Source organism: Thermobia domestica, chromosome 5, assembly GCF_964235325.1.
Source record: "Thermobia domestica chromosome 5, izTheDome1.hap1.1, whole genome shotgun sequence".
Lineage (NCBI taxonomy): Eukaryota > Metazoa > Arthropoda > Insecta > Zygentoma > Lepismatidae > Thermobia > Thermobia domestica.
Genome location: NC_137458.1, coordinates 39,038,285 through 39,057,660, shown reverse-complemented (window position 1 = coordinate 39,057,660; position 19,376 = coordinate 39,038,285). Strand labels below are relative to the sequence as shown.

The 19,376-nt window shown below is 33.7% G+C and overlaps 1 protein-coding gene across 5 annotated transcripts in view; it reads left to right on the top strand.

Moving 5' to 3' along the window:
• The window catches only part of LOC145685873 (uncharacterized), a 167,784-nt gene that overhangs the window by 36,164 nt on the left and 112,244 nt on the right, over window positions 1–19,376 (top strand). For all 5 annotated transcript variants that reach the window (XM_081758538.1, XM_081758537.1, XM_081758539.1 and 2 more), the window contains exons 6-8: window positions 5,048–5,120; window positions 10,024–10,154; window positions 13,172–13,232. In XM_081758538.1, coding sequence (XP_081614664.1) covers window positions 5,048–5,120; window positions 10,024–10,154; window positions 13,172–13,232 — 265 coding nt within the window. The remainder of the gene's footprint in view (window positions 1–5,047; window positions 5,121–10,023; window positions 10,155–13,171; window positions 13,233–19,376) is intronic.

The window sequence follows — 19,376 nt, the reverse complement described above, 5'->3', positions numbered from 1 at the left end:
ATCCATGTCCCACACTCTGAACACGGCTGTAGGCATAGGCCCGTACCATAATCCGGGATTTAAGTTCCGTGAATATAGAATTTTCTCAAACGCTAATAATAATAATAATAATAATAATAATAATAAAAAAGATTTTTTTTTTTTTTTTTTTTTTTTTTATAATTCAGTATTGAACGCACAGTTCTTTGCGCATATGCAGAATACTGTTCTACTTGACACATACTGGCTATAGTTTGGTCCACGCCAAGTTCAATCACTACATAAAACCTAATTTATATTCAATATTTTGTAAAACTGATTTCATAGTTACGTGGAATAATCCAATTCAGAATATAAATTTGAAAATGATTTAGTTTCAAATGAAGATCCCAGAGGCATAATCCGATCCTCCGATGACCTGAAACTAAGTCAATCCGATTTGTCCTTTCTATAAAGTACAATGAAAACCTAAGATTATCATCCGTTTTTGGAAATAATTTTTGTCAAAAATCTCCAAATTACCACTTTCGGTTTATCCAATATTGTTTGTGTAGAAATTTCGATTATATTGTAAAGACTTAATATCTAGCGTAGAAGTGTTTGGTCTCAGTCACTGGTCCAGTTCTAGTACATAAGTCTAAGTTACATTCAATTTGAGAATATATATATTCAGAAATTTAGTGAGATATATAAACATGTATTGATATTCGTATACTCGCGTACCATGAGTGGCAATTCTGGCTCATTTCGTTAGATCCTGTATTCTATTATTTACTACCGACTAAGACCAATTTATTTCCCAAGAAATGTTCAGGTTGTAAAACTAGTTCTAAGTTCTAATTTTAAAAAAAAGAAAAGAAAAGAAAAAAAGAAAAGAAAAGAAAAAGAAAAAAGAAAGAAACGCAGAAATATTTTAAAATAGGCTTGCCCGAAATCAAAACAAATTTCGTTCTAAGCTGTTTGGTTTTCAACGGTCTATCAAACAAGGTATCACTCGACCTATATTCCCATTTGAAATTTTCATGTTGGTCCCGGGAGCCATGATGGGGATCCTGGGGACACCGCAGCAACACCATTCTATGTTGCCTATGGCTTTCTTCTTTTTTCTTTTTTTTTTTTGTTTCATCGTTTTCTACACAACCGTTTCTGATTTATAAGTACTGGAAATTTTATCTGATAGGACCATTTTTGGGCGCCATCTTGAAAACGGTGCCCCATATCAAAAATTGTTCAATTTTCCAAACTCTTTTGAACGAGGTATCACTCGACCTATGTTTCCATTTGAAAATTTCACGTACACCCCCTCCCCCAAAAATGGGCGGCGGGGCGACCCTCGTGTTTGACTCATTTTTTTAGGGCCCTCTGTATTGTACATTGACTCTTAACATTTTTCTTATTTGATATATAGTTCGCGAGATATTGGCTTGTAACACTTATTTTGACTCACCCCGTATATATATATCTTTATATTTAAAAAAAATGGTTCGACTTTTTGTGAAAACGTAGATGTCAATAATGATATGTATTAATAAAAACCCAAGTACCTCGGATCCCACTTTAAACATTAAGTCCTATCTCACGTAGCCTTTGGACTGAAAAGGGCTCATTAATTTATTATTTGTTTAAAATGGAAACTACAGTAAAGCCACGATTATCCGCGGAATTGGGTGGCAAGGGCACTGCGGATAGTGAAAATCGCAGATAACCCGAAAAATAACTAAAAATGAGGTGCAAACACGAAAGAAAATATTTCAGCATTAAAAACTGTTTTATTGTACAAAAAACAAAAAACTTTTAACCTCCTGAGACCCGAGCATTTATTTGTCAAGAACTTTTGATGAAATTTTGTATATTAGGTAACAATAGACCCAATAGTACATATTTAGAATCCATTTTGTCATACTGCTTTCCTATTGATCGGTAATGGGTCGAATTGTATGCAGTACTTTGGGTCTCAAATTGCTATGTATTGCATACAATACACAAGGAAAATTGTATATTTCCCTTCGTAATATAAGCATAAAATATGTAAATCATTAAACTTGAAATTTACTGCACTATGTTTTATTTTCTGAGAAACTATTCAATCAATGTACCTGGATCAGATGCGTCCATAACCCCAATTGTCTTTTACCCGCCTTCAGCAGACAATAGAGCCACCTGTAGGTAAAAACAAAAACCAGCTGCCTTTTGTGTAGTAATTTCGACACTTCCTGAATACAATAACCGAGATTCGGGCATGTTCTTAAATATTCGTAGCCATGATGGGCGTTCGAAAAACGTATGCAATACGCAGGGTCTCAGGAGGTTAAAATATGTACAGAACAGGAGAAATCTTTACTCTATGTTTAAATCACTAATCACTACGGCTTATACTTATCAGGGTAGCGTTGCACTTCGAAACGCGCACTATTGTTGGAAATATTGCTTTTTACAATACAATTTATTTTTATGTTTTAAAACTTACAGTACTTATTTGCATGCGGAGTGTCAGTCCGCAGCGACTACTTATGAAAAAAATAATTGAGTGCGACTGCAGCAAGGTTAAAAGATTTTCTTGCGGCACTCGCGGATAGTCTGCACCTCGAATTATCCGTTCGCGGATGATCGTGTCTTTACTGTATATATTATAATGTATTTCGCTCTTGAAGATCAATCTTGTGATTAAACTTAAAAGGTACTCACCTTGGTCTTCTGTGACCATTACAGAAGCACAATGGCTTCAGAGCTGTATGCTATGAAGCCTCAAAAAGTTAGCGTTTACTATTGTAAATTTTTCAATATTTATTGTTATTTCCTATGTAATTATCCTATCCCCATTAACATCTTTTCTCTTATATCTTGACATTGCTGAAAGCTGTCAGTAATAACTTGACATTTAACATGATTTTTTAAAATTAATCTGTAACAAAATATAGAACAGATTTTTTTTTTCTGTTAAAATATAATCTATGAAGTTCATATCTGTTTACTTCGTGGTCATGATTTATTAAAACGTTTAAGATAATGTAATTTTATTGTACCTAAAATGGTTTTCAGGAAGCGTTTTGCATCCTTTGTAAACAATGCAGTCTGCAGCGTATAAATGTTGCCAACTAATTAAATAATAATGTTTATTCGTAATACTGTACTAACAAATGACGAAACAGACTGAGGAGACGTGGGACAAGAAAAATAAAGTGGCATGGGTTTATAATAGCAGGACCAGGAGGCATTTTCTCGTTCCTGAATCTTTTGAATTAGTCTATAAACACAGACACGCACCACCATGAAGAGGAGTAGAATCATCTCTCAAATTTCCCCTGCTCCTGTAAATTACAGCTAATCATGACTATAATCATTCGCTCCTCCTATACTAGGGAGTTCATGTTAGTGACCAAAAACTACAGTTTGCCATAACTATTTTATATCAACCTCTGACGTTTCTCCTAGCTGCGAACTAGTATAGAATGTTGGAATCACAGCTACTTTCATGTGTGTGCTCTGTTCGTTTAATGGGCCTACTAGCAGGTCTAAACTCATGTTCACTTGTACTTACCGTTCGTATTCAAAATATTGAGTTCCTTACTGTACTTACGATCACTATGTCACAAGTAATTGTTCTATTTTATAAACTTAGAAAACTACCCAGTTTGCTTATTTATTGAATGGACAACCTTGCAGAGCTACAGAATGGAAAATAAATAAAATAATATCTATTCTGCCCATTTTGATCCACATTCCAGGTAAAACTTTGTAGGGTCTACTTTTATCTTTTCTTTTTCCCTTTTTTTAATATAGGCTTTAACGTAACTTTTTAGAATAATTTCCTCATTATCTACTTTTGTTTTTCACAGGTTAAACAGTAATCTGAAGGATAGTGAAGAATATGAACATGATACAACTTAGATTGCCACTTGATTCAATAGGGTGCATATTAAATACCGTATTTTCGCGATTCTAATACCCATTGTTTTGTCTTTTTTTTTTTTTCCTCCAAAATTAAGGTGCGTTTTAGATTTGAGTTACGCAAATTTAGGTCAGATTAGTTGGAGTTTTGCTAAAAATTTCCAATCCCGTTAGTCGCGACTCTGTAAAGAAGGTGTATGTGACCATCAAAAGTGGAAAAATTGGAAAAGATGGTGATGCCGAAGAGGAAACAGATGATGAGTAGTAACTTGTCAGTGTTGTTTTTGTGAGTGTGAGAGCCAAACAGAAGAAAAGAAACAAGTTTAAATAATTGCTGAATAATTATTCGTTTGTTATATATATATATATATATATATATATATATATATATATATATATATATATATATATATATATACTGGTATAATATGATACCGATAATAGATTGCTATAAAACTGTACCGTATTGTATCGTAATTACATTAGGAATAAAAAATGCTAGCAGATGCACATGAATATACCGTAAATTCCAGCAGTACGTTCAATATTTCTTATTTGTTTTTCCATGTTTATTATTATTATTATTATTATTATTATTTTTTATTCTTTAAAATCAATGCAGTGTAGGCTTTTTTCATTTTCGCCAAGGGTGCATCTTACATTTGAGGGCCTTAGATTCGCGTAAATACGGTACCTATTAAAATTGTACTTAATCAAAATCATTCCCTCATTTAACTGTATACATTTTGGCAAATGAATATTACCATTCTCAGCGCAGTTTTTTTTTTTTTTTTTTTTTTTTTTCTAGAACAACTAAAGCTTGACGAACTACATCATTGTTGACTACGTTTTTGGGTACAGATGAAAAATCGGTAAGAATTTCAAAACAGGATTTCATTAATTACAAATTACCAACTTTACGAGATACTGATTAGTGCAAAGATAACCAACGGTGACGTATTTCGTCAAGCAATAGTTTTTTTTTGAAAAGAACCTGTGCTGAAGATGGCAATAACCATTTGCCGAAGCATACACAGTTAAATAAACAAAATAATGTTTTGGGTAAATACGGTTTTAATAAATATGTTAAAGCTCACATTATTATTATTTTTTAAGATATCTATTTGGTTTTTAATGAGAAAAATATAAATTTTGTTAGTAGATTTCAAATTTTTTACAGATTACTAACACGGAGAATGTGGAAACACTTGATGTGAAGGAGGCTGAGGCTACACATACAAATAATTTAGAAGGTAATGAATGCTACATTCTTCGTAAAATTAATAGAATTTCTAAACACAATGTTTATTTATTTATTTATTTTTGTTACAAATATTTAGTGATTTTTCGTAAGTCGCTGTTATGTTCTCAATTACATTCATGATATCTTGCTTGGGAAAAAGAGGTATATATCTGAAAATCATCTGTGTGGATGTGGTGTTTACAATATGGTAGAAGTTCGTGGAGACCAATGGGCAAAAAGAAGGGGATTTATATTATCTCTGTGTCGTTCAAACCATCTCTGTATAGACTTCTAGCCCTTTCCCAGTGGCGTCGCCTTGTGCAGTTCGGAAGAGCACGTGAACTACCAAGTATCGTGGACTGTTTGTTGCTCCTTAAGATGTTTAATAATATTTAGAATATTATTATATTGTTTCGTTTCTATTCTTCGCTTGCTTTATCCATTGCGTATATGCATTCCATCATCATACCACGTTCACAACAGAGGAGCGAGCGTGGTAGGCTGCTCTGTGTGTAGTAACGCAAGGGAAACGCGGGCAGCTAAGGGGAGGAACTGCAGTCTCCTGACGTTCAAATCCAAATTTGCATGAGCAGCGTTGACAGCACTGTTATTGACTTATTTCTAGTAATGTGACGCTTTAAACAGAATCAAAGAATGAACTTCTGCGTTGACAGCTGTTGTTAACTAATTTCTAGTAGCATGTTGCTTTAAACAAAATCAAACAATGAACTGCAACTTAAAATATATAGGAGAATATAGTAGTACCATATAACCCCTTTTTCTAAATCAGTTATCTACATTTCTTTTTATCTCAAGTTCTCGTAATGAAAATACACTAATGGAACAAACAAAATTACTGATTTCCGAGGTCGTACCAAAGGAAATGGGAGATTTAAAACCCTTCCCCAGAAATGTTTAAGTTAATGCAGAATAAAATTAAATTTTAATTTATTTTCAAGCTTTTTTTTTTTTTTTTAATATGTATAATCTCTGATTTTTTAGGCTACTGTTTTTTCTACCTAAATAAGCTGTGTTTGTAAGAAAAGCGAATAGTTTATCAAAACATGCTGTACTTGGTAATATTGCTACAATGGTAAACTCTTATCTTCTGAAGGAAATTTTGGAATTGATTTTTTTTTTCAACATTCGTCTTTAACACATGCAAAATAGAAAAAGACGAGTATTGAGATTTGCAGTAACGTACGTTCAGCTGTAACTGGAAAGGATTTTTCTTTGGAGAGAGAGCGGAATAGTAATGAAGTGTCTTGAGGTAACAATGCAAAAGTACATGGACAAAAAGTGTTCCTAATTAAAGGTGCTTCTGCACCTATCATAATAATTTGATACATTGCATGTTTCGTGTATACACTGGTAACAGTTCACTAAAGAGCATACATGGCAATTAACGTCCCTTTCAGCAGCGAGGCTATACGAGACGGGACCTACTGATTAATGTGGAATCCGAACCACATGAGCTCTTCCGAGAATCGAATCCGGGTCTCCCATGCCAAAGGCACTTACGCTATACCGCTTAGCCACGAAGGAGCTCTTCAAATATACGAGATAGCAGACGTTTGCAGTCTTGATACTAATGGAGATTTCATTTAGTATATTGTGAAATTGATGGTGAGTCTGTAGAAAGAGAATGTCATACAATAAAATTCGTGAAAATCATAGCAAATAATCCGAAGTTGGCTTCAGAAACTGAAAGTTGTGTTACCGTATTAAAGCATATGAAAGCACTTAAAGGAGTACCGTAGCTCAAAATAGTTTCAGTGCATTAGCTATAGTATCAACAGAGAAAAAAATTGAAAGAACTAAACTTCAGAAGATTTATTGACAAGTTGTTGCCCAGAAGAACATGAGAAGTAATTTCTTATACGAATGAAATAAAGCATTTATTCATAAATTGGTACTTTCCATTATATATATATATATATATATATATATATATATATATATATATATATATATATATATATATATATATATGGTTACTTTCATTGACTATTTATAGTTTTTCTTATTTAAAATACTGAAAGAATTCTAGAATAGAATTTTCTAACGACTGTAAACTACCGAAAAATTATGTCACGAGACGCTACTGCCCTTTCCGTATGGTTTTTATATTTTCTTTCTTGTTGAGGATAATCATTAACGACCGAAAGCATCCAGACATCTATTCAATGATTATAGTTAAGTTTTTTCTTTATGTCGTTCTGTAGCCTATCTTTGGATATATGTACAGTAGCAAATGTCCTCACATTTTACCGTGGGCAACATTGTGCGTTCTTTCTTTTGCGCTTTTTGTATAGATTTTTTGTGAACTTATAACGATAACATTTATAAATATGTTTATGTTGATATGAGTAACAATCTGTAACGTATGATAGCAATTTCTTCTATGGTCAGACCTGAATATTTAACTTGCTAAGTTTTGTGGCCATACATGTATAAACATGTTTTTTCTAGACAGTTCTGATATAATACGTAAAGCCAATAATAGTGAATGTATTCTCAATTATAAAGAAGGAATTTTGTGAAAAATGGAAAGGTAAATGTAGAAAATCTTCGGAAAATACGTCAGCTTTAATATATTTTATCTTAAGTTTTATCATTGAACAATTAGAGAGTAAATTACGTTTTAATTAGTTCCAGAAATTATAATATAATGAATTTAGGGCTAACACTTGAAATCTTGTACAAAATTCGACCATCTCGTATGAACATCTTAGGGAAGCACTCCACCCCATTTTAATCGATTGTAGGTCAAACTTTTTTTTTTTTTTTTTTTTTAAGTTGAAACGCGTGTTTAGTTACTTTAGATGAAAAATTCAGACACCAAATTCCATTTCTTTAACCTTAAGGAATTCCCAGATTTGGACATCATTTTGTAATAATTGTAACCCCCACCCTCCTTTCTTTCTTTGTTCTCTCCTAGGACAAATAACCTAAGAAGCCATGAAACACTTGTTGTATTATTCTAAATAGTTCAAATAACGAATTTCAAGCTTTTAATGTTAAGACTGTCCGAGATATGACCATCTCATTATAGTATGGAATCTTATTATAGTAATTGTAATACTACCCCATTTTCCCTACCGCCTTCATTTTCTTCCGTTCTAAGTCAAAGATCAATAAATGCTGAAACACATGTCTTATTATTTTAAATGACAAGTCCTAAATATTATGCCTCTAACCTTAAGCTATTCCGAATTATGGACTCTTATTATAATATTTGAAGGGTAAGGGGAAAAACAAGGAATGTCCATGTGTGTGCTTTGTCCTATCTGTTGGTGACTCTTGGTACTATTTGACTGTATATGCCATGCATGCGTAGATGTAGAAGGGGCAAGGGGCAAAAAAAAAAAGGCATATAAAAAGGGGCAATAAAATTGTCTAACCCTATTCTTTTTACGCTGTTTTCAATATTAAAACGCCGTTCTCTCGAAAATGCAATTTTGTGACATTCCTTCTTTTTTCCCCAGTTGTAATCCCCGCCCCTTTTTCTTTTCACTCCTTTTTTTTTTTTTTTTTTTTTTCCTTTGTAGATCAAATATGAAGAACGCTGAAACGTGAATCTAATTACATTAAATGAGAAGACTCAATACCGAATTTCACGTCCATGATCTTAAGAGATTCCGAAGTATAGGCACCTCATTATAATAGTTGTAATCTCCACTCCTTTTCTCTACTTCTAGGTCAAATATATACAACACCGACAACTTTTGGGAGATGATTCCTGATACAAATATGATACTAAAATTATAGACCAACCTGGGTGCACAAATGCTTCCTTTCGGAGTTGCAGACTGCCGAAAACATGTAAAAATGAATTTTAAAGGTCCATAGCTCCAAAACTACGAGACCTACCGTAGTCGGATCAAGACTTCACTTAGGAACTAGTATGTGCGCTATCCAAATATCCAAGTTCCAGAATTGTGAGGTATTTAAGCAACAGTTTTTATAGAGGTAGTTGGTGAGTACTTCAAATTGAATCCGGTAGTAGACAAACTTCTATAAAAATTGTTGCGTGAGTACCTTAGGATTCTAAAACATGTATTTTTGGATAGCGCACATATTAGTTCCTAACTGAAGTCTTGAACCGACTACGGTAGGTCCCATAATTCAGGAGCTATGGACCTTTAAATTTCATATTTTCGGCAGTCTATAACTCCGAAAGGAAGCATTTGTGCACCCAGGTTGGTCTATACTTTTAGTCTCATATTGGTGTCAGGAATCATCTCCCAAATGTTGTCGGTGTTGTTTTTATTAAAGGCCGAAATAAGAAACACGTTTCGTATTATTTTAAATGAAGTCCATATACCAAATTTAATATCCCTAACTTCAGGTATTCCGAGATACTGACTTTAATGTAATAATTTCCATCCTTATTCCCCCACCCTCTTCCTCGTCAAATTTCTGGAATACTTCTTTAGTGGGATCTTGTATCACAAATTCTATGCACTGTTCAAATTTCAACTTAGAGCTTTACTCACTCACTGAAGACCACTTCTTTTATATATAGAGAGCTATTAGATATGTGATTTATTTTACCCTTTCTTTTGTGCTAACTTATAATCTCTTTTGCAAGTCACGCCCATGTAGCATTTTTTTTCTTTTCTTTCTTGAAATTAATTTCCGTTATTTAACTACGTTCAGCGTTCCACACGTTGTCATCCAAGATGACATACTATACTGAAAAACTATTCGATGTTATCTATCAATTTAACACACCGTTTAAATTTTTCTATACTCTGAGAATGAGAATGAGGTGATCGGGAACTTACCTATTTTTTAATGTATTTATGTGTTGAATTCAGGATAATCCCAGAAATTTCTTATATTTTTTTATTATTTATTTTTACATAATAAGATAATTGGTGTAGTGAAACTTCTCTTTTATATTTCAGATCCTAAACTTAAACTAGAACCTCTTGTTAACGTAACTGTTCTGCCGCTTCCAGCCATAGAAAATATTCGTGAAAAACATCCAGATAATGACAAAAATGAAAAGAGCCTTCAGACAGTAGATGCTGGCGAGGTAAATGTATTTTCATAACTTTTTCTTCGTATTTTTTAATTTTTATTCCTTTTGAAAAACTAAAACTTCCTGCAGTTACAGATCACGAAAGAATATAGCCATGATTTGAGAAAACCTAATCCATCTGGGCTCGGGTAGGATTTTTCTAGTTTAATTATTTCCCTGATTTATTGGGTACCTTAAAATTAATTATAAAATGTGTTTCGTATTTCAAGATAACAACTAAAGAGCTGCCAGAGACAAGTGATCAAATTCTGGTGAGGGTTCTACTCCTATTTTTAGTAGCATTATTGCAACAAAAGGACGATATGCATCCTCTTACGCAGCCTCTGTAAGGTATATAAATATATACTGTATTTACATTTTACACCAAATATACAGTTCATAGCCATTTAAATGGAACCCTAAAACTAGTAAAATGGACATGACTGGGCCCTAAAAAATATTCAAAAACTACTTTAAAAAATCCTTTTTTATGTAACTTCCTGTAAGCACAACAATTATGTATTATCTCTTAATATTTTGTTGTGATAGTTTAGAAATGACGAGCTATTAAGTTTCAAACCCATATCGAATATCAAACCCATAATTGTGTACTAGAATTTTCGATGTATCTGCGAGATGTCTTAATATTCAAAATGAATTATCTAGAGAATCTTAGGAGAAAAAGGAGGAAAGCTGTTAAACAAGCTTTTCAACCGCTACCGAATCTCATGAATCCTAAAACATTGACTGTTTTCTTACTAGTCAGCAAGAAAGATGCAGCAGAAAAATGAGCTGTAGAATAATATCCTGAACATTGTCCGGCCCACATTTATGCTCTGAGGCCAATGGATACTGTAATGATGATGATGATGATGAATGAAATAGTGTAATGAAAAAAGTGGAAGGAAACGGGAGAACTCCGAGAAAACTCACGCACCAGTATTCGGTCACCAAAAGCTCATTTGGTGAGAGTTGGAATCGAACCAAAGAATTACCACAAGAGGTAAGCGCTCTAAAAACTGGTGTGTGCTTCTTTCAAAGCTTAGGAAATTAAATCATTTCGGGTTGAAATTCTCAAGATTAAGGGGTTAAAGAAGGGTAAACTGAATCCCATTTTCTAAGTGTGCACTTCTACGAAATATGATAAAGAATTTTCCACTATAACTAAGACACAATAAGATGAATATTTTCGTAAAGATTTCCGATTATCTCCATTGCTTGTGGTTGAAATCGGTGAAGGACAAGGAAGTGAAAGGGGTTTTCAACTTAGAAGTCTTCTTTTATGTATAATGCAATATAAAAATAACTGCCCGCGATAATCATTGTAAAAGCTATTAAATATTAATCTAGTATCACAGAACACTGGACTCCCGTTTGAACGAATTTGTTGGGACCGATGGTGCTTTTATTGAACGAAAATTTGTTAGATTGCAATAAAGGTTAATTTTTTTAAATCTGTGTACAGAAATTTTCAGCGTGAAAAGACGTTAGCATCACGTTATTTATTTATGTTTTTTTAAAAAATGCTATATTTTACTGATTTACTGAACCCGGAAATTCGATTAATCAGGATTCGCTGAAAAGAGGCTGTAGTGTATTATTTTCTTTGCTTTAAGGTTTTGAATAATCGAAATATAAACTACGGCATTTAAAATAATGATTGATGAGATAATCAAGCGTTAGGGAAAGAGAATTTTGTCATTGTCTGTAAGTAATATTAGGTGCTTTGATAAGTAACTTGCTTTGATATTAGAGAAAACAATTTGAGTTTTTTAACGTACTTTATTTTTCGACATAGTCCCCTCGAAGGTCAACACGCACCAAATACTTTTCTCCTCATATAGTTTTTTTTTCTTTCTTTTTATAAGAATCTAAGCCAAGTTACATATTTGTAAAATAGTAAAAATCTTTATGTACAAATGAACAATTCAAAAGGAAGGTTTTGGATTTCCCTCACTACTCTTTGTTTTAGTGATGTAATGTTTTACTCCTGGTGATCGAAGACAAGTGCCTCATTCTTTCCAAAGTCGTATTAGTCCTTATTGTGACTGCGTTGTAAAAATTTCTTCATTCAGACTGTACTGTTCTACATAGAAAGTATAATATAATGTGCATTATCCTTACACAGACGGTTCTGAAAATAATAGAAACACCTCAGTTTGCAACTGAAAGCGCGGCGCAGTGCCTGGCCGTTGTTAGTAGTGAGTTAGATGATCGTCTGCAATATACCACCAGGCGAGGTAGAACAGAAGCATGTGTTGAAGCGACGAGACGATGGTGATGCAAAATGCGAATTTGGTAGAGGCCAAATTGTTGTTGTGTGGTTAGTTGGTGCAAATGTATGAGGTGATTAGTGTGTTAGATGTGTCGCGAGGAATTGTGTGCAAGACAGGGTTGGCAAAAACCATGGTTTTTATTGAAAAAAACAAAAAAAAAACTTTTTTTTGGGGGGGGGGGTTAAACCAGGCTTTTTTTTTTTTTTTTGGTTTAAATAATTTGCTCTATGTATTTATATTACATATGGACAGAAATTTTTCCCCTCCCCCTTTTTCAACACGGACTTGTGACTAGCTATGACGAGGTTTATTACAGCTTATACTATATTGAAAAATAAATAAATAAAATAAAAAACGAACATTGGACAGCCATGAGAAAGGTGGTTGCCAGTATAATAATAATAATAATAATAATAATAATAATAATAATAATAATAATAATAATATAATTATTATTATTATTAAATTAATTAATTAATTAATTATTGTTTAGTTTAGTTTAGATCTCACCACAAATGATAGTGCCGCGGGTCAAGGAAAATTTTCTTTCTTAGTCATGGAAATTCAGAGAGCTCAATATCAGAATTTCAGTATGGACTATGTAGTGCCATTAGTTCGCAAGTATAAAACATACAATTGTATATTTGGTTACAAGATCCTGGTAATCTGTTTAATTGGGCACTTCAAATAGCATTATAGATAGTGTTTTATCGCATGTTACAAAACAGGAGAACTTAAAAATTCCTTATTTTTCAGGTAAAAAGTGAGACAATTAAAGAAAATGTTGAAGAGAAAGTATGCGAAGAATATGTTAAAGGTAAGTATAGCTCAATCCTTGAAGACAAATAGTAGAACTCTTGGACAGCTGCACGGTAAAACTTAGTTTCTAAATCACCTTCGAGTTTTAAAAAATCATCTGCTAATACACTATTTTCCTTAAATTTGACCTTTATTGATCATTATATTAGCACTGCAATTATTGGATATGTCTAGTATTTGATAGATTTTCTGTTTCTTCTGACAGTTCATTGTATGGTGGTATCTATAGTGGAAGGAGGAGAAATGGGCAATAATTTCCCACGTAAAGTCTAAAATTAAATTATGTTTAAATTGTATTTTGAAAAAATTGAGATACTTTTTAAAGTGCAATGAAGGATTTGGGTAATCAACGGCTTTCCCTCTGTTCGAATAGAGGTTCAAGATTTCTTAGACCAACCAGCACTGTAGAATATATGGCATGTATATTACACAAGATAAAATTTGTACTAACCTTCCTATATTCCATATAGCGGAAATAATTTGCTATATTTCGGATACTTTAACGACTATACATTTTCAAGAATCATAGAGGCGTTAATCGTGTGTTGTTGTAAGATCTTCACATGCTTATAACTTCAACGTCAGTGGAACTTCTTAATGTATGAACGGAGTAACGTATATTTACGAATAATAGGGAATCCCATCATTCCCTAATTTTTCGTTTAGACCGAAAAATAGCGAAACATAACTTAAAAACTCAGCTATCTAGGAATTTGGAAACATTGCAAAAGTTATTCCATGGATAAAAACTCTTTACGCGGCATTTACAAAATTTCGTGTTCCTGCCAAGATACTCATATGACTGTGACAAAAAATCATGTCAATATTAACTAGATTGAAACAGTAAACTAAACAATAGTAGGCAGGATATCAAGGTTTTATACCGTGCTACCTCACTAACTGAAAGAAAAGTTTTAGAGGAGTACATTAGGACGAAACAACCAAAATTCAACACCGAAAAAGGAAATGGGATAGCATTGTTACTAATTTCATAAACAAATGTTAAATAGTCCATTCTTGTAAACATATGCCTTTATTACACCTGGATTTCTTAGTACGAATTTTGTTGTAAATCCTTACTCTAAAAGCGAAAGGTCTCAGTCTGTGAAGAACTGAAAGGATTCCTAATAATTAACAGTCGCCGTTCCGCTGCCTGTCTATCTGCTCGCCATTCTTTGAAAATTTATAATAATGATGCTGAATATGCACGTGCTTTGCTGTTTTTTAATACAAGGACAGTATTAAAAGTGAGTAAGGTTGTTTAAGTACTTATATAAAATTCTATGCCAAGCACAATTAGGAATGGTCAGTTCCAAAATTTTTACTTTCTGAAATCCAGAAAGTGAAATTTCCGAATTTTCCGGAATCCGGATTCCGGAAAATTTTGGCCATCCCTAAGCACAATATATAATTTTGTAACTATAAGCAACAGTGTTTATAAACTACAGATAGTTTTACAGTTTATCTTTAGAACAATGCAATATTTAAGCTTTATCGAATCAGTATTATTAACAGGCCGTAACCACCTATAGATTTCTACATTAACAGTTGTGTAAGCGCAGCTTATTTGCTGAATATATTAAAAATAAATATATAAATAAAATTAAACGTAAACTTTTAAAGCTTTAATTAAGCACGATTTTAATCTATAGGAATAGCAAGCCGAGGGCTTGAAGGAAGTAAATAGTCCATATAGTAAGAAAAGATTACAATATTAACAATTTATATCATTTAATATTAACAATTTATACATTTAATTCTTTATTACCGGTATTTCGAGTTTTCGTTTTAGAAGTTTTGGCCGTATATGAAAGTTAGAAAAAACGAAGTACCAGTATATATGAAAATACGATTTAGCAACACTGAACTTCGCATGGATTTCATAATTGTTGTTTACGGACGAAGAAGACTACTTCCAGACGAATTTAAGTAGCTATTAATATTCTCATATACTTGCAAGTTAAAAATAACAAATTTGGAATCGGTAATAATTGTGTTAAGTGCATTTTACACGCTAACATATGAATAATTTTAGTGGGGAATATATAGAATTGTGAAGTCTCCCCTCCCCCTACCCCCACATAATAGTTAATTTTTCAGAATACATTACTTCGTTTATAAATCAAATATTTCCATTGATGTTGAAGGTATAACCATGTGAAGATCTTACTGCAAAATATGATTTAAGCCTCTCTGATCCTTGGAAATACATATTCGTTAAAGTATTCGAAATATTGGAAATTATTTCAGTTACTAGGAATACAAAAAAGTTAGTACAAATTTTATCTTGTAGTACTATGAAACTTGTACCAGTTACAGTATTGTGGGTAGGTTAGTATCTTTACAATTTTCAGTGCTTTTTTTTTCTTATTATTACGAACTTCAAGTTTCTCATAACAGGTAGGAGATTTTGTATTTATTGAACTGTATGAAGTATTGACTTCTCACGATAAGAATAAATATACACATTTATTGAAGACGTGCGAAATAAACTGATTTGTAACTTTATCCATACAGTTCAATAAGTACAAAAACTCCTACCTGTTATGGGAAACTTGAAGTTCGTAATAATAAGAAAAAAAGCACTGAAAATTGTAAAGATAATAACCTACCCACAATACTGTAACTGGTACAAGTTTCATAGTGCTACAAGATAAAATTTGTACTAACTCTTTTGTATTCCTAGTAACTGAAATAATTTCCAATATTTCGAATACTTTAACGAATATGTATTTCCAAGGATCAGAGAGGCTTAAATCATATTTTGCAGTAAGATCTTCACATGGTTATACCTTCAACATCAATGGAAATATTTGATTTATAAACGAAGTAATGTATTCTAAAAAATCAACTATTATGTGGGGGGGGGGGGGACTTCACATTTCTATATATATTCCCCACTGATTATATACTTATTTATTAAAATTAAGCATATACTCTGGTCAGAAAAGTATTAATTATTTAAAAAATTGGTTTGGTGAGATTGAAATGTCCAACTGACGTGTCACTTTCAAAACCCAAAGAAAAGGGAAACTACAATATCTGGATAGTCAAAGTAGTCGCCGGCTGCAGCACAAATTTTTGCCATTACTCCGTCAATGATTTTATTTAATGAGAAAGAAATCTGATGCGAAGAAATCCTCAACCGCATATTACACCATCTGGTCATCAGAGAAGTTCTTCCCTGCCAGGGAGTGATCGAGATGTCGAAAGGATTTATATTCGGTTGTTAAGATTTGAGGAAAATGTGGTGGAAGAGGAAAGGTTTCATACCCAAATCATGGAGAGTCTACACCGTTCTTTGAGCGATATATGAACTAGGTTGTCGTGCAGCATGAGGATATTCTGTCTGTTGACCATTGCTGGATGCTTGAGGACAAGTTTACGAAGAGAGCAGTCATTGTGTTGATCCGGAGTGATGGTTTCGCCTCGACGTAGAAAGACATAATAGATCACAACAGTTTCTGCAGGTGGAGGAGCGGTTTTGGAAACCAACGTGAATTTTGATCACGATCCAACCATTATTCTGATCGTTTATTATTATTATTGTAGAAGACCCATTTTATCATCAGAAATAACAGTTCAATGCAGGAAACATTTCCGGTTATTCCGTACACTCAGAAAAGTGCACACACACCTCCAGATGGCGATCCTTGTTGACCGGTGTCAACTCATAGCACCCGTGAATCCAATGTTTTCACCTTATCGATTGCGCAGGTACGCTCAACGACAGTAGTATTGTATATACTTAACTTGTCTGAAAATGAACGGACACTTTTCCGAGGGTGCGCTTCTATGGTGTTCTTGAAGAGAACATGTTGGTCGGTGGCCGTAGAGCTCATTTTTCAATGTTATCACTGGCACGAATTTCTAGAAACCCAGCGGCGTGTGGTGCGCTCAGCGGCACTCTAGCCCAAATGTACTGTTGATGTTCCTCGCTGGTAGATAGATATGAAGAATGTCCCAGTTTAAACTTGTAAAGGAAAATTCCTCACAATTGTGCGTTCTCTATGCTGCACTTTCAACGATCATGTTCAATAACAGAGCTTCTTCCTGCCAGGGGACGGTTAGCGTACGCACCTTTGCGTGGAGACCGGATTCAATTCCCGGCGGCAGCGAATAGTGTGTTCGGATCCTATATTAAGCTGTAAGTCCATGTTTCATATGGCCTAGCTGCTGAAACGGACGCTAAACTCAAACTGTTCAATAGCACACCCTCTCCTAACTTACTGAGCACCTAGCCTGGTTTCTGAACTTGTATGAAGTTTGTGACATATGCCTGACCTCGGTCCATTCATTGGTTACGTTACAGAGAGTGCTTTCCTACTAGACGTTAGCCCTCTCTGCTGATTTAATGGCTCGTCATGCGCCTAAGGTGTACAAAGTCCCAGGTTTGATTCCGAGTGGAAGAGCATTGATACTTGAAACGCATTACAACGTTCAGATTCTATCTTAAACTGAATCCATACCTCTTATAGCATCGGTTCTGAAATGGTTCATACAAATTCGAACCAACCTATCCACCAAACATATTTATGGTAATTTCAGTCGCACCAACCCAATTGATATACATGAATATTTTAAAAGTATTCTAGGTAAGCAATTTGTATAAACATTAGAATTGAATTTTTTAGGTTCCGGTGTCGTTCTCGGGAAAGGAATAGGTTATAGTTTAAACATTCAATGTGATCGGAAAGTGAATTAGAAAATTTCCTAGTATGCTGCTTGAAAATTACCAAAATCTTCTCCCCAACAGTCCATGCCATGTTCCAGGATGTGAGTGTACAGAGAAAGCGTTTGAAGAACTAAATTGAAGTAAATCAGGCTCCTCCAAAGTAGCATACGAAAGACGAAATAATTTTTGTTAGTCATCTTTCATTAAGATCAGTAGGTAAAAGAGATTCAGGACGTGCTCCAGCAATTAACTTAACTCCAAAACATATGGATACACATAAAAATGTATCATCCTCGTAGTTTATTCCCTGTACTCCACACAACAGAAGGGGTCATGCAATTGATTAGAAAAAGTTCGCCAAACAGAAGTATATAGTTTAGATTATGGCCCGACAATATACACATACAGGGTTGGATCCAGGATTTTCTGAGGGGGGATGCACCGTAACTACCAAAATAACAAGTTTTGTTGAAACTCTTCAAAGTGACATGTGACAATATTTTTGATCTTTACACCAAACAACGCTGATGCATAGAACGGAAGGGGGAGTATTTTAAAGAGAGTCGCAAGTAAAATGCAGGAAAAAATGTTTTTCTATCTTCCTGGCTTTTGTTTTCTTCCCTGACGAATGTATTGGTTTGCTTGTTGAATCCTTTTCCTTCAACCACCAGAAAATCGACTTAAACTATTGCTTTTACAAAATCCTGCTCTCTTTTAAGCTCTAAACGGAAACATGACGACAGATAGTTTCGGAGTGTTATTATTTTCACTGCTAGCTTCTCATTTTAGATAGTGTATTGGGCGATATATATATATCGAATTATTGGGTAATTCAAACAAAAGTTTTTTTTTCCCTTAAAAACTGTATTCAAAACAATCGTAAAAATCGTGGTTAAATCGAGCTTTTGAACCTCCTGTTTGGATAATTCGAAGTATTTACAGTGGAAAAATTTGCAGTGTTCGACAGATTGCAAACAGAACAATGCAATTTCAAGTATTTTTTGTTTATCTGTTATCTTATCCAGAGGCGACCGTGGGAAAGAGGCGCTTTGTTAATACCACCTCCGCTGGACTCCCTCCCGCTATAGAGAATCCGGCAGAACGTGGTTGATGTCTTTCCTCCTCCTCAATAACCTGGAAGAGTCCATCCCTTCTGTATAAATGTGAACAACTTTGAGCCCTGTCCTCCACTAGCAAATGACTTGTACGAGACATTTGTGCAATTTTTAACTGTACTAAAAACAGTGACAAAAAGGTAAGCAGATTCGTACTATTGGCGAGCATTATACACAATGTCGAATCGCGGCGCGTATTCTAATTCCTTACGAAAATATGGTGCTTTAAAGTAAGGTACATTGCATCTTAATTAGTTTTTCATATACAGTATAGTTATTTTGTTCCCTTGATTTTTTTTTTACTTAAAAATGAGTTTTTTTTTTTTTTTTGGATAATTCGAATTTTTTCCTG